The following is a 15,538-nucleotide window of genomic DNA, read 5'->3' on the forward strand; positions in this document are numbered from 1 at the left end:
GGTAATAGTTCAAATACACCGTAACCCTCAGGGCTCAGAGAATACACGGATTGCTCTAAAGCTAATCTAAAAAGGGGATTGACCCCAACAACATTACCTAATCTGAGCAATACTGGTACCTAGAGCAGGAGAGGAAACGGTTTATAAATGACTGATTAAGGAAGGCAATTGCCACATCAATATAAGCTTAGAAAAGTCCAGGTAAACACAAATTAGCAAGTCTCATGCACACAGACAAGGCCTGATGTACATTTCGCCGCTAGCACGGCTTTCTCAGAGGCTAACCAGAGTCAGGGCCCCAACCCGGTATTTGTATCGTCATTGACCAATAGAAATTGGTTCTAAGCACACACCTCTAGATGCAGCCTATCACAAGAGGCTTAATGTAATTGGTTAAAGATTCATCACATGATCGTATCAAGCAGGTGTCAGGATAGTAACATGTTGAAACAATTTTGTGATATAAGGTATTAGATATTTGCTACATTGTTTCAAAATCAAGAATAGGTGTCAGGAGCATTGAAAGATGACAGCAACCGTTCCATCCCAACATGATTTACTAAACTCGATTGTAATTTTCAATCATGCAGGTCTAGCTTAATCAGAATTGTCACTCCCACCTGGTCAAAGATTAATTCTATCCCCCAATTGGATTCGAAAGTGTCTTACAATACAAAAATCTGCGTTTATTACCAATTACAGATTTTCATTCACACCTTTCAACACACATATAATGAGATTCATCCTTCCTATGTCACACATAGGAGAATCCTCAATTGATGCATAAATCCTCTCCATGTATGTTGATAGAAAATTTGATTGCGTTTTTCAAAAAATGATCATAAGAGAATGATGTTAACATCCTTCCTATATAACAGGCTTTACTTTGGATAAGAAACTTAGAATAAAATCTAAATTCATGCCAAGTATTAACAAAATAGCACCTTTACAGGTATTCCTAAATATGGTCATGACAGACTTTTTGAGAATTAGTGATGACAAGAAAACTATCAATCTGACGAAGGCAGAAAATGAAGCACTCCTAGAAATTAAAACATGGGAGGATGTGGTGATTAAGGCGTCAGACAAAGGGGGGAATGTAGTTATCTGGGACAAGGAGGAGTATATACAGGAGGCTAACAAACAACTTAGTGATAAGAAATGTTATAAATTGGTATTCTCAAACCCTACAATTCAATTCCTGACAAATTATAAGAGCTTAATAACAGAAGCCAAAATGAACGGCACTATCAGTCAAAAGGAATATTGCTTCTTAGATGTAAAGAATCCGAAAATTGCAACACTATATCTCTTACCTAAGGTTCACAAAAATAGAACAAAACCACCAGGCAGACCTATAGTCTCGAGTATAGGGAGTCTATGTGAACAAGCGAGTAGATTTCTTGACCTATATTTACGAGATATAGTGACTTCCCTCCCTTCCTATACCAGGGACACAATGGACATACTTGGGAAAATAAATGACATAACAGTTGACACAGAAACTCTATTAATAACCTGTGATGTCGAGTCACTCTATACATCTATCAAACACGACAAAGGCTGTGATGCAGTCAAATATTTCTTGGACATGCAAGCTAATGACAAAAAAGAACGTAATGATTTTATAATAAAATTATTACACTTTGTCCTCAAACACAATTACTTTGTATTCAACTATAGATTTTACTTACAGACACAGGGGACCGCTATGGGTTCTAGCTGTGCCCCCACATATGCGAACATCTATTTGGGGTGGTGGGAGCGTGAAATAGTTTTTGGAGAGGATATGTCACAGTACACACAGTACATAAGCATGTGGAGTCGCTATATAGATGATTTGTTTATCATCTGGACAGGCAGCATAAATAAATTCAAAGAATTCATATCAATTTTAAATACTAATGATCTAAATTTAAGATTGACCTATAATACAAGTGAGTCCGAAGTTGAATTCTTGGATGTCATGATCTATAAAGATGAGAGAAATATGCTGAAAACTGATCTATTTAGAAAAAAGACAGCAACAAATTATTTGCTACAGTATGACAGCTGTCATACTACACAAACTAAAAGAGCAATTCCTACTGGGGAATTCCTCAGAATCAGGAGGAATTGTACAGATGATGCTGTTTTCATGAAAAGAGCGAAAGAGCTCAAATTGCTCAAATTGCGTCTGAAGGAGAGAGGTTACACAAGAAAAATCCAACGTGCCAAAAGAACCTCAAGAGACTCCTTACTCATACCTAAAAAGAAAAACACAAAACTTGATGATACTGTAAGATTTGTTACAACCTACAACTCAGAACATCAGCACATTCATGAGATACTTAATAAACATGTTAACATCTTGAAATCAGATCCAGTTTTGGCTAAATGTATAGGCCAAAGAATTAACACCAGCTGGCGCAGAGCACCAACAATAGGGAACAAACTGGTACAGAGTCATTATATTAGGAAAAAACCAAGTACCAAAAGATTAAGTGGAACTTATGCTTGTGGCTCATGTAGCTTCTGCGAATATATACATGATGAAAGAGAATTTTCTACACGTGCTGGAACCAAACGGATGCTTGGTTTCGCTAATTGTAGGACCAAAAATGTGGTCTACTGTTTACTGTGTGAATGTGGTTTGAGATATGTGGGTATTACGACCAGAGAACTACGCACCAGAATAGGTGAACATATCAATAGCATTAAAAATTGCATTACTGATATAGGTAAAAATAAAACACTTACTCCGGTAGCAAGACATTACTTAAAGAAACATGGTCCTAGACCACGACTAAAAGTTTCTGCATTACAGGTTATAAAACCAGGCATAAGAGGAGGAGATATAGAACAAATGCTGCTCCAATCTGAATGCCACTGGATTTTTTGGCTTAATACCCTTACACCCAATGGGATTAACGAACAGGATGGATTTGCGGCATTCCTGTAAATGAACAATAGGTGACTTTTTATGTGCATATAGATCAATAATCCATGACAGAAGGAACAATAACACTATTGTAACAACCCATATAGGGATAAACTACCATACTGGCACGAATGATAGTCCTATACTTGTAGCAGATGACGTTTGGGAAATTACAGTACAAAATAAATTAAAACTATAACCACTGTAATAAGAGATACACTTTAGCATATTTCATCTTATGATTGCATAACAATACTCTTTGCTTTTATAAATAAGAATAGTGTGTTCAATTTAAGTCAATTGGTGGATTAGTGTTGACATTATTCTCTTATTATCGTTTGTTGAAAAACGCAATTAAATTTGGTTAATCCACTAATGGGCAGGATTTGCACTATAGTGATAATATTGGCTGAAACATTGCAAACAATGTCCCCCCTTTTTTGGTTTGCTATTTGAAATGTGATACGCATTACGTGAAATTATTCATAAATCTTACATACAGATTTTTTATATCAAGCTATTTTATGCACTTAATCTACTAGGGACACACAATAAGATTTTGTTAAAATAGAGTCAATACAGTATACTTATTCGTGTTAACATTACTCTTTGCTCTGACAGATATGAAGAGTGTGTCTGATTTAAGTCAATTTGTGAATGAGTTTTGACATTCTCTAATGATCGTTTTTTGAAAAACGCAAAATTTAAACTTTCTATCAATATACATAGAGAGGCATAAGAAACAATACTCTTTGCTTTTATAAATAAGAATAGTATGTTCAATTTAAGTCAATTGGTGGATTAGTGTTGACATTATTCTTTTATTATCATTTGTTGAAAAACGCAATTAAATTTGGTTAATCCACTAATGGGCAGGATCTGCACTATAGTGATAATATTGGCTGAAATATTGCAAACAATGTCCCCCCCCTTTTTTGATTCGCTATTCGAAATGTGATACGCATTACGTGATATTATTCATAAATCTTACATATAGATTTTTAATATCAAGCTATTTTATGCACTTAATCTACTAGGGACACACAAGAAGACTCCGTCTCAATAGAGTCAATATACTTATTCGTGTTAACATTACTCTTTGCTCTGACAGATAAGAAGAGTGTGTCTTATTTAAGTCAATTTGTGAATGATTTTTGACATCATTCTCTCATGATCGTTTTTTGAAAAACGCAATTACAGCTTAAATAAATTTACATTTTCTATCAATATACATGGAGAGGTTTTATTTATTTATTTTTCTACATCAATAGAGTATTCACCTTCGTGTGATATAGGAAGGATGTTAACATCATTCTCTTATGATCGTTTTTGGAAAAACATAATCAAATTTTCTATCAACATACATGGAGAGGATTTATGCATCAATTGAGGATTCTCCTATGTGTGACATAGGAAGGATGAATCTCATTATATGTGTGTTGAAAGGTGTGAATGAAAATCTGTTATTGGTAATAAACACAGATTTTTGTATTGTAAGACACTTTCGAATCCAATTGGGGGATAGAATTAATCTTTGACCAGGTGGGAGTGACAATTCTGATTAAGCTAGACCTGCATGATTGAAAATTACAATCGAGTTAAGTAAATCATGTTGGGATGGAACGGTTGCTGTCATCTTTCAATGCTCCTGACACCTATTCTTGATTTTGAAACAATGTAGCAAATATCTAATACCTTATATCACAAAATTGTTTCAACATGTTACTATCCTGACACCTGCTTGATACGATCATGTGATGAATCTTTAACCAATTACATTAAGCCTCTTGTGATAGGCTGCATCTAGAGGTGTGTGCTTAGAACCAATTTCTATTGGTCAATGACGATACAAATACTGGGTTGGGGCCCTGACTCTGGTTAGCCTCTGAGAAAGCCGCGCTAGCGGCGAAATGTACATCAGGCCTTGTCTGTGTGCATGAGACTTGCTAATTTGTGTTTACCTGGGACTTTTCTAAGCTTATATTGATGTGGCAATTGCCTTCCTTAATCAGTCATTTATAAACCGTTTCCTCTCCTGCTCTAGGTACCAGTATTGCTCAGATTAGGTAATGTTGTTGGGGTCAATCCCCTTTTTAGATTAGCTTTAGAGCAATCCGTGTATTCTCTGAGCCCTGAGGGTTACGGTGTATTTGAACTATTACCCAGAGAAGTAATTCTGTTTTTGAAGTCTCACACACACAGTCCTGATCTGTTTCTTAATCTAAGTTTTAAATGTATGTCTCACATATTTATGTTACACATTTGGTACTATTTACCAACCTTTATTATTTTATCCTATCATTAGTAAAAGTTACGTTTTAATAACCAGTTCTGGACACAATCCGGTTTTCAATGCATACTGTTACTATATAGTGTTTTGTGAGTGCTGGGTACTGTCAAACTTCTCTCTCTTTTTTGTACCTAAAATGGTACATGGTCTAAAATATAAAATACACAAAGAAATACTCTATGTCCTAAACATGTATAGTTTAGAGGAGAGAAGGAAAAGAGGTGACATGATAGAAACCTTTAAATATATGAAGTGACTTAATAAAGTGGAAGCTGAAAGCATTTTCCCCAAAAAATGATGCCAAAACAAGGGGTCACAATTTTAAAGGGAATGTAAAGTTTAATTAGAAAGTGCTCGGTTTTTAAAAATACTCACAAAAACAGGGGCACTTTCATTCATTAAACTTTTCATTTAAGCATGTTTTTTTTTGGGTTTTTTTAATACTTACCTTTCTTTCATGTAATTGGCAAGAGTCCATGAGCTAGTGACATATGGGATATACAATCCTACCAGGAGGGGCAAAGTTTCCCAAACCTCAAAATGCCTATAAATACACCCCTCACCACACCCACAATTCAGTTTTACAAACTTTGTCTCCTATGGAGGCGGTGAAGTAAGTTTGTGCTAGATTTCTACATTGATATGCACTTCTCAGCATGCTGAAGCCCGATTCCTCTCAGAGTACAGTGAATGTCAGAGGGATGTGAAGGGAGTATCACCTATTGAATGCAATGGTTTTCCTCACGGGAGATCAATTTCATAGGTTCTCTGTTATCGGTCGTAGAGATTCATCTCCTACCTCCCTTTTCAGATTGACGATATACTCTACTAAAGAACTGTTTTAGTACTGGTTTGGCTATCTGCTATATGTGGATGGGTGTCTTTTGGTATGTATGCTTTCATTACTTAAGACACTCTCAGCTAAGGTTTGGCACTTTATGTATTTATATAAGTTCTAAATATATGTATTGTACTTATATTTGCCATGATTCAGGTTTCAGTATATTTCCCTTTGTAAACTGTCAGTTTCATATTTGGGAAATGCATTTTTTAGGAAAACTTATTTCTTACCTGGGGTATAGTCTTTTTTCAATTGACTGTCTTTTTAAATTCGTGGGCAGAAATAGGCTTGCGAGGGCGCAAAATGCCAAACTATATTGCGTCATTTTTGGCGCAAAGTTACGTTCAAAGACGCAAATTCGTCTTTTCCGGCGTCTTTGTTGACACTGAGCCCTTTCATAAAGTTGCGTCTTTAATGATGCGAGTGTATCATTTCCGGATGTTGTTAGCGCCAAAAAAAAAATCTCTGTTTGTTTGTGCGTTATACTTGGTGCCAAATATTTTCATTATTTTAAACCCCATTCCTATATGCCTCTTTCCTTTTTTTCTCTATCAGAGGGCTATGCTGTTTGCATTTTTTCCCCCATTCATGAAACTGCCATACAAGGAAATTGATCATTTTGCTTTATATGTTGTTTTTTCTCTTACATTTGCAAGATGTCTCAATATGATCCTGTTTCAGTGCTGGAATCCTGCTGGCTGATAACAGTTCTACCAAAGCTAAGTACATTTGTTGTAATTTTGTGGAGATTATATCTCCAGCTGTGGTTTGTAATAAGTTATCATGATAAACTTTTACATGCAGAGAATATGTCCATCAGTAATAGTACATTGCCTGCTGCTGTTCTTTTAACATCTAATGTACAAGATATACCTGTGAAATTATAACCATTTTTTGCCGTTTCTATTCAGAAGGCTTTGTCTGCCATCCCGCCTTCTAATAAATGTAAAGGTCTTTTAAAACTTCTCATAAAGTTGATGAAATTTCAAATGACCGACAACATACTGAATTATCCTCCTCTGATGAGGATCTATCTGATTCAGAAGATCTTTCCTCATATATTGACACTGACAAATCTACTTATTTATTTAAAATGGAGTACATTCGTTCTTTGTTAAAGAAGTTTTGATTATATTGGATATTGAGGAGACTAGTCTTCTTGATATTAAAACTAGTAAACGTTTAAATTCTGTTTATAAAACCTCCTGTGGTTTTTCCAGTTCCTAATGCTATTTCTGATATGATTTCTAAGGAATGGAATAGGCTTTGTACTTCTTTTATTCCTTCTTTAAGGTTTTAAAAATTGCATCCTTTGCCAGCAGTTAGATTGGAGTTTTGGGAAAAAATCCCCAAAGTTGGGGCTCTCTCTACTCTTGCTAAACGTACTACTATTCCTATGGAAGATAGTATTTCTTTTAAGATCCTTTAGATAGGAAACTTGTATCTTATCTAAGGAAAGTTTATTTATTTTCAGGTCTTTTTCTTAGGCCTGCAATCTTTGGCTGTTGTTGCAGCTGCTTCAATCTTTTGGTTGGAAACTTTAACGCAACAAGTATCAGATCATGATTTGTCTAGCATTGTTAACTTGATTCAACATGCTAATAATTTTATTTGTGATGCCATTTTTTGATATTATCAAAATTGATGTTAAACCTAGGCCTTTAGCTATTTTAGCTAGAAGAGCTTTGTGGCTTAAATCTTGGAATGCTGATATGACTTCTAAGTCGAGAGTGCTTTTTCTTTCCTTCCAAGATAATAAATTATTTGGTTCAACAGTTGGATTCAATAATTTCAACTGTTACTGGGGGGGGGGAGTTTTTTTGCCTCAAGATTAAGATCTAATGGTAAATTTAAAGCTTCTAACCATTTTCGTTCTTTAATAAGGAACAGAAATCTAATTCTTCCCCAAGGAATCTGTTTCCAATTGGAAGCCTTATTCAAATTGGAATAAATCCAAGCCATTTAAAAGATTAAAGCCAGCCCCCAAATCCGCATAAAGATGCGGTTCTTATTCCCGCTCAGCTGATAGGGGGCAGATTAAGATTTTTCTAAGATGTTTGGATCAATTTGGTCCAAAATCATTGGATTCAGAGATTGTCTCTCAGGGGTACAGAAGTGGGGTAAGACCACTTGTGGGAAGTTTTTTTCTCTCACGCATTCCAGCAAACCCAGTTAAGGCTCAGGCTTTCCTGAAGTGTGTTTCAGCCCTGGAGTTATCTGGGGTAATCATGCCAGTTCCGTTTCAGGAACAGGGTCTGGGGTTTTATTCAAATCTATTCATTGTCCCAAAGAAAGAAAATTCATTCAGACCAGTTTTGGTTCTAAAAAAATTTGAATCGATATGTATGAGTAACAATTTTCAAAATGGTGTTTATAAGGTCTATTGTGCCTTTTGTTCAGCAAGGGCATTATATGCCCACAATAGACTTACAGGATGTATATCCTCATATTTTGATTCATCCAGATTGCTTTCAGTTTCTGAGATTCTCTTTTTTAGACAAGCATTACCAATTGTTGGTCTTCCATTTTGGCCTAGCGACATCTCTAGGAATCTTTTCAAGGTTCTCTGTGTCCTACTCTCTGTTATCAGAGATTGGGGTGTTGTGGTGTTTCCTTATTTGGACGATATCTTGGTACTTGCTCAGTCTTTAAGTTCTGCAGAATTTCACTTGAATATTAACTACTGTTGTTTCTTCATAGACATGGTTGGAGGATCAATTTACCAAAAAGTTCCTTGATTCCTCAGACAAGGGTCACCTTTTTAGGTTTCCAGATAGATTCAGTATCCATGACTCTGTCTTTAACAGACAAGAGACAATTTAAATTGGTTTCAGCTTGTCGGAACCTTCAGTCTCTATTATTCCTTTCAGTAGCCATATGCATGGAAGTTTTAGGTTTCATGACTGCAGCATCGGATGTACTTCCCTTTGCTCATTTTCATGTGAGACCTCTCCAGCTTTGTATTTCTGAATCAATGGTGCTGGGATTATACAAAGATATCACAATTAATATACTTAAATCCCAATGTTTGATTATCTCTGACTTGGTGGTTAGATCACCATTGTATAGTTCTAGGGGCCTCTTTGGTTCGTAAAACCTGGACTGTGATCACAACAGATGCAAGTCTTTTCAGGTTGGGGAGCTGTTTGGGGATCTCCAACAGCACAAGGGGTTTGGAAATCTCAAGAGGCGTGATTATCAATCAATATTTTGGAACTCCGTGCAATTTTCAGGGTTCTTCAGGCTTGGCCTCTGTTAAGAGAGAACCGTTCATTTGTTCACAGACAGACAATATCACAGCTGTGGCATATGTCAATCATCAGGGTGGGACTCAGTCCCCTAGCTATGAAGGAAGTATCTTGAATACTTTCTTGGGCGGAATCCAGCTTTTGTCTAATTTCGGTGGTACATGTCCCAGGTGTAGACAATTGGGAAGCGGATTATCTCAGTCGTCAGACTTTACATCCGGGGGAGTGTCTCTCCATCCAGATGTGTTTTCTCATCTAAACAAGAAACTTCCCAGGTACCTGTCGAGGTCCAAGGTCCTTCAGGCGGGAGCAGTGGATGCATTGACACTTCCTTGGTGTTGCCAGCCTGCTTATATTTTTCCGCCTCTAGTCCTTCCAAGGGCGATATCCAAAATCATCATGGAACAGTCATTTGTATTGCTGGTAGCTCCAGCATGGCCTCACAGGTTTTGGTATGCGGATCTTGTTCGGATGTCCAGTTGCCAATCTTGGCCTCTTCCATCAGGATTTCAAATCATTAAATTTGAAGGAATGGAAATTGAACGCCTAGTGCTTAGTCATAGAGGTTTCTCCGACTCAGTGATTAATACTATGTTACAGGCTCATAAATCTGTTTCTAGGAAAATTTATTATCGAATTTGGAAGACTTATATTCATGGTGTTCTCATAAATTCGTTTGACATTCTTTTAGAATTCCTAGAATTCTGCAGTTTCTTCAGGATGGTTTGGATAAGGTTTTGTCTGCAAGTTCCTTGAAGGGACAAATCTCTGCTCTTTCTGTCTTATTTCACAGAAAGATTACTTAAAGGGATTATAAACCCATTAAGCTTCCCGATATTCACTCTTTGTTCAGGCTTTGGTTTGTTTCAAACCTGTCATTAATTCATTCTCTCCTCCTTGGAGTCTTAATTTGGTTTTGAAGGCTTTACAGGCGCCTTCATTTGAGCCTATGCATTCTTTGGACATTAAACTACTTTCTTGGAAAGTGTTGTTCCTTTTGGCCATCTCTTATGCTAGAAGAGTTTCTGCTCTGTCTTGTGAATCTCCTTTTCTGATTTTTCATCAGGATTAGGTAGTTTTGCGGACTTCATTTAAATTCTTACCTAAGTTTGTGAATTCTAACAACATTAATAGTGAAATTGTTGTCCTATCCTTGTGTCCTAATCCTAAGAATTCTTTGGAGAAATCCTTACATTCTTTGGATGTGGTAAGAGTTTGAAATATTATGTTGAAGCTACTAAATATTTCAGGAAGACTTCTAGTCTATTTGTTATCTTTTCTGGTTCTAGGAAAGGTCAGAAGGCTTCTGCCGTTTCCTTGGCTTCGTGGTTAAAGCTTTTTGATTCATTCAGCTTATTTGGGGTCGGGTTAAGCCCCGCCTCAGAGAATTACAGCTCATTCTATTAAATCAGTCTCCCCTTTGTGGGCTTTTAAAGGATTCCAAAAGTTTACTTTTTTAAGCGGTATTAGATAATCAGATTCGTAGCACCAAAGTTACTATTTCAGCACTTACCTACTTATACACGAAAACGAAGTCTCCAACACTAATAAAATTATATTTTATATTGCGATTCTGATGTCACCGAAGCCAAACCCCCTATTATGGGCCTTTCACTACCCAAACGAATGTCCAATCACAATATATTTTCACGCATATCATTATAATCCCATTTCGTCACTGTGCGCATGCGCACTGCATTGCGGTAACTATGTCCAATCACGATATATTTACACGCATAACATTATATGCCCATTTCGTCACTGTGCGCATGCGCACTGCATTTCAGTAACCTGCGCGAATGCGCAGAATGTACCTTTGAGACTGCACTTGATGTATAGAAGGAGAGTGACATATCATATGACGATTTCATAAGATCACGCATGCGCATTACAGATGAATACCGACATTTTGATAACTCAGGTTATCGTAGCTGATTCGTGTCTGCTAAAGAAACTGAGAGCAGTGGGTTTGGAAAACAATAAAATTTTACAGAAGCATATCTCAATAACGGTAATAATATGACACAGTAAGTGCTTTACATATATAATTGTTAAATATGAATATATCGATTAAAGAAGAGTTTTATTCTGCCTTTAGTGTCCCTTTAAGAATGAAGCTTTAGTTGATCAGATTTGCAAAGCCGCAACCTGGTTTTCTTTGCATATATTTACTAAATTCTACCGTTTTGATGTATTCGCTTCTTCGGAAGCAGTTTTTGGTAGAAAAGTTTTTCAGGCAGCTGTTTTAGTTTGGTTCCTCTGCTTATGTTTTAAGTTTTTTCTTTTCATTCATGAGAATAAACTTATATTATGGGTTGAGGATTAATTTTTCAGCGAAAAATGGCTGTTTTTATTTTTATCCCTCCCTCTCTAGTGACTCTTGCGTGGAGTTCCACATCTTGGGTATTGCTATCCCATACGTCACTAGCTCATGGACTCTTGCCAATTACATGAAAGAAAACATAATTTATGTAAGAACTTACCTGATAAATTCATTTCTTTCATATTGGCAAGAGTCCATGAGGCCCACCCTTTTTTATGGTGGTTATGATTTATGTCTTTATTGATGCTTTTTACTCCTTTCTTTATCACCCCACTACTTGGCTATTCGTTAAACTAAATTATGGGTGTGGTGAGGGGTGTATTTATAGGCATTTTGAGGTTTAGGAAACTTTGCCCCTCCTGGTAGGATTCTATATCCCATACGTCACTAGCTCATGGACTCTTGCCAATATGAAAGAAATGAATTTATCAGGTAAGTTCTTACATAAATTATGTTTTTTCCTTATGACAGCAGACAGGCGAACCTCCACACGCTTCTCATGCTGTACTTATCATATCGATGACGAAGCCGGCTTCCTCCAATCATTGCGTGGCCTCACGGGTTGGACGCCTTGTGGTGCACGCAATTATTGGAGGAAGCCGGATTTGTCATTGCTGTGCAGCAGGAGCTGTGGGAGGAAAATCGCCGGTCTGCTGTCATAAGGTAAAAGGTAGGTATTTAAATGTAAAGTTTAATGAATGAAAGTGCCTCTGTTTTATGAGTATTTTAAAAAAAACATAATTTATGTAAGAACTTACCTGATAAATTAATTTCTTTCATGGTGGCGAGAGTTCACGCGCTAGTTACTGATGGGATATACATTCCTACCAGGAGGGGGCAAAGTTTCCCAAACCTCAAATGCCTATAAATACACCTCCCACCTCACTCATACCTCAGTTTAACGTATAGCCAAGTTAGTGAGGTGTATAAGGAGTAAAAGCATATAAAAGAGGAACAGGATAAATAATGTGCTTTATACAAAAAAAAAAATCATAACCCCCAAAAAATGGGTGGGTCTCGTGGACTCTCGACACCATGAAATAAATTAATTTATCAGGTAAGTTCTTACATAAATTATGTTTTCTTTCATATAGGTGGCAAGAGTCCACAAGCTAGTTACTGATGGGATATAATACCCAAGAATATTGCCGAATAAACAGCTTTCCATAAGCGCACCATTTGTGATACAAAATCACACGCATGCGCTCTATAAAGGGTTCCTGAATTTCACATCACTTAATATTTTAGCAGTGACGTATGCGGCCAGGTATGTGATGACGCTGGCACGCATGCGCATTAGCTCCAAAATGTTTGAAACAGCTGATGAAACGTCACAGGAAATGACATGGTTCACTCTTTTACAAAGTTCGCCCTCTTACCAGAACACCGGCTGAGATAATTCGCTTCCCAATTGTCTACACCTGGTATATGTATCGCAGTGATTAGAAGAGTTGGATTCCACCAAAGAAAGTATTAGAGACACTTCTTTCATTGCTAGGGGAAGTGTAGACCTGTAGAGCATTGCTAATTTCGAGTGGAACCCACTGCTGATCCAATCAACTCAGATGTGTAACTAGCGCTGCTGATTGGATCAGCAGAAATTTGAGTGTGTGTTTAACCAGTTTGCAGGGGTTAAATACACAGTAGTGCACGGTCAAAACATAGCCAGCAAAAAAGTAAATTTCCAAAGGGGGTTAGGAGAGGTAAGTAATAACATTTTAATTTTAAATTGCTCTAAGTATTGGGGGTCTTCCAATGACTATTTATACCAGCTGCAGAGTATAAAATATATGATAAATTGCTTCTTTAGTTTTATTTTTGTATATCAAAATGATTTTGTCCTTTGAACCCATAACCTATTAAAATGGGTTGAGCTTACAGGGAAAACAGAAATCGTTATTTTGTCACTTTCTGTACACACGCATACCTCTTTATATTGTCTATACAGAGACAATATAAAGTATGTGTGTGTACAGAAAGTGACAAAATAACGATTTCTGTTTTCCCTGTAAGCTCAACCCATTTTAATAGGTTATGGGTTCAAAGGACAAAACCATTTTCATACAAAAATAAAACTAAAGAAGCAATTTATCATATATTTTATACTCTGCAGCTGGTATAAAAAGTCATTGGACACACATTAAGTGATAAATATCTTTATACTACACTGTCCATTTAACCCTAATGTGTTGAACACATGATATTTATTATCTATTTACCTCCTCCCGCACTTCAGCGGCTCCAGGTACGTAGTCCTGCGAGATAAGCTGGTCCAAGAGGAGGTTTATTTCTGTACGGAAGCTCTCAGAGTCTGAGGGCCGAAGGCTACATAATTTAGTATAATACCGATGAAAACCAATATCTGTATCTTGCGGCTTATACAATTCTGGGCCCCCTGTAACCACCGATGGCTGCAGAAAGACACAAGCACTGCCATGCTGTATCCCTGCTGCACAATCCACTCCCTGAGCAGCCATCTTCCTGAGCGCTAAGAGTTACTATGGCAACTAACTGTCACTTCCGCGGAGGGTTGACAGGAAGAGTGAATACGTCATCACCGGCGTGAAGCTGGGATACCTGTGTCATACGTGTACGTGGTGTAGTGTTATACTTCATTAGAAGATTCTTTCTTTGTAATTTTGTAGAAATATGAGAAAATTTTGAAAATGATTATCTATATGGCTGCAAATTAGAGTTAGACAGAAATACTGTCTGTCTACCCGGTTTAGGGGAGAAACCTAAATGCTCTGAAACTCCAGACAGCAATGACCACATCAGATCCAAGTCTATGTTCTACACCCACATGATTTAAATGTTAATTAAATATTAGACGAAGCAACCCATTAAACAAACTCTGCTAAACATATCTTTACAAAAAAAAATAAGTTGCCATATAATAAGAATGTTTTTATCATGATTTTTGTTAAAGGGACAGTATAATGTAAAAATTATCTTTCAATGCTTTGTTTTTAACCCCCACACACACACACACAATGTGTTTACTAGTAGAGTCTTTCTGCAAAAATATAATGGCTGAAAGAGCATCAGACAAGATACTATTTTGACAAAAAACATTTATGTCTCAAGCGTAGTCATGTTCAAATCCCTATATTGTGTTCTCTATATATTCCAGGCATCACAGCATACAGACACCTGGTCAGACCCTGCTTGGAATTGGACTCTAGTATGTCTTCCTTTGCTTTGTTACCTACTGACAATCTCTCTTCCCTGCAACTGCTGATGACCTGCTGCAGAGCATGCCAAAAGTTAGGTCTTAAAGAGATAAGAAAGTAAAAATTTAACTTGCATGGTTCAGATAGTGCCTCATTCTCTTGGTATCCCTTATTGAAAAAGAATACGCACATATCCTACACTGTGGGAGCTGCTGATTGGTGCCTGCACAAATGTGTCTCTTGTGATTGGCTAACTAGTTGTGTTTAGCTTGCTGCCAGTATTGCAATGCTGTTCCTTCAGCAAAGGATAACAAGAAAATTAAGCAAATTTGATAATAGAAGTAAATTGGAAAGTTGTTTAAAATTGTATGTTCTATCCAAATCATGAAATAAAATGTTGGGGTTTCCTGTCCCTTTCATACTCACAGAAGCTTTGTTCTCCACATGTATATTAAAAAAACACAAAAGAGCAAAAGACTCAGGCACACTAACTTTAGGACTTCTTATATAGTGACCATGCTAATCCCTCTCCCAATAGACTTCAAAGGGGCTCAGCAAAAACCTTTAGTTATCACTCTTCCGCTAACCCGACACTGCGCTAGATCAACCGCGTTATAGCCGAAGGTGCGTTAGGAATACTTTAAATTCCTTTGTTTTTCACATGGAAGAAAATGTTAATTCTGTTTTAAAATACTGTATATATTTCTATATAGATCTGATTTTTTTTTGTAAAATAATATATA

General features: G+C 36.7%; 1 protein-coding gene across 1 annotated transcript in view; it reads right to left on the reverse strand.

Moving 5' to 3' along the window:
* The window catches only part of HEATR6 (HEAT repeat containing 6), a 188,030-nt gene extending 173,921 nt beyond the window's left edge, over window positions 1-14,109 (reverse strand). Inside the window, exon 1 of the mRNA XM_053706936.1 lies at window positions 13,842-14,109. Coding sequence (XP_053562911.1) covers window positions 13,842-14,099 — 258 coding nt within the window. The 5' untranslated portion in view covers window positions 14,100-14,109. The remainder of the gene's footprint in view (window positions 1-13,841) is intronic.
* Between the last annotated feature and the right edge of the window lie 1,429 nt (window positions 14,110-15,538).

This window comes from Bombina bombina, chromosome 3 (assembly GCF_027579735.1).
Source record: "Bombina bombina isolate aBomBom1 chromosome 3, aBomBom1.pri, whole genome shotgun sequence".
Classification (NCBI taxonomy): Eukaryota; Metazoa; Chordata; class Amphibia; order Anura; family Bombinatoridae; genus Bombina; species Bombina bombina.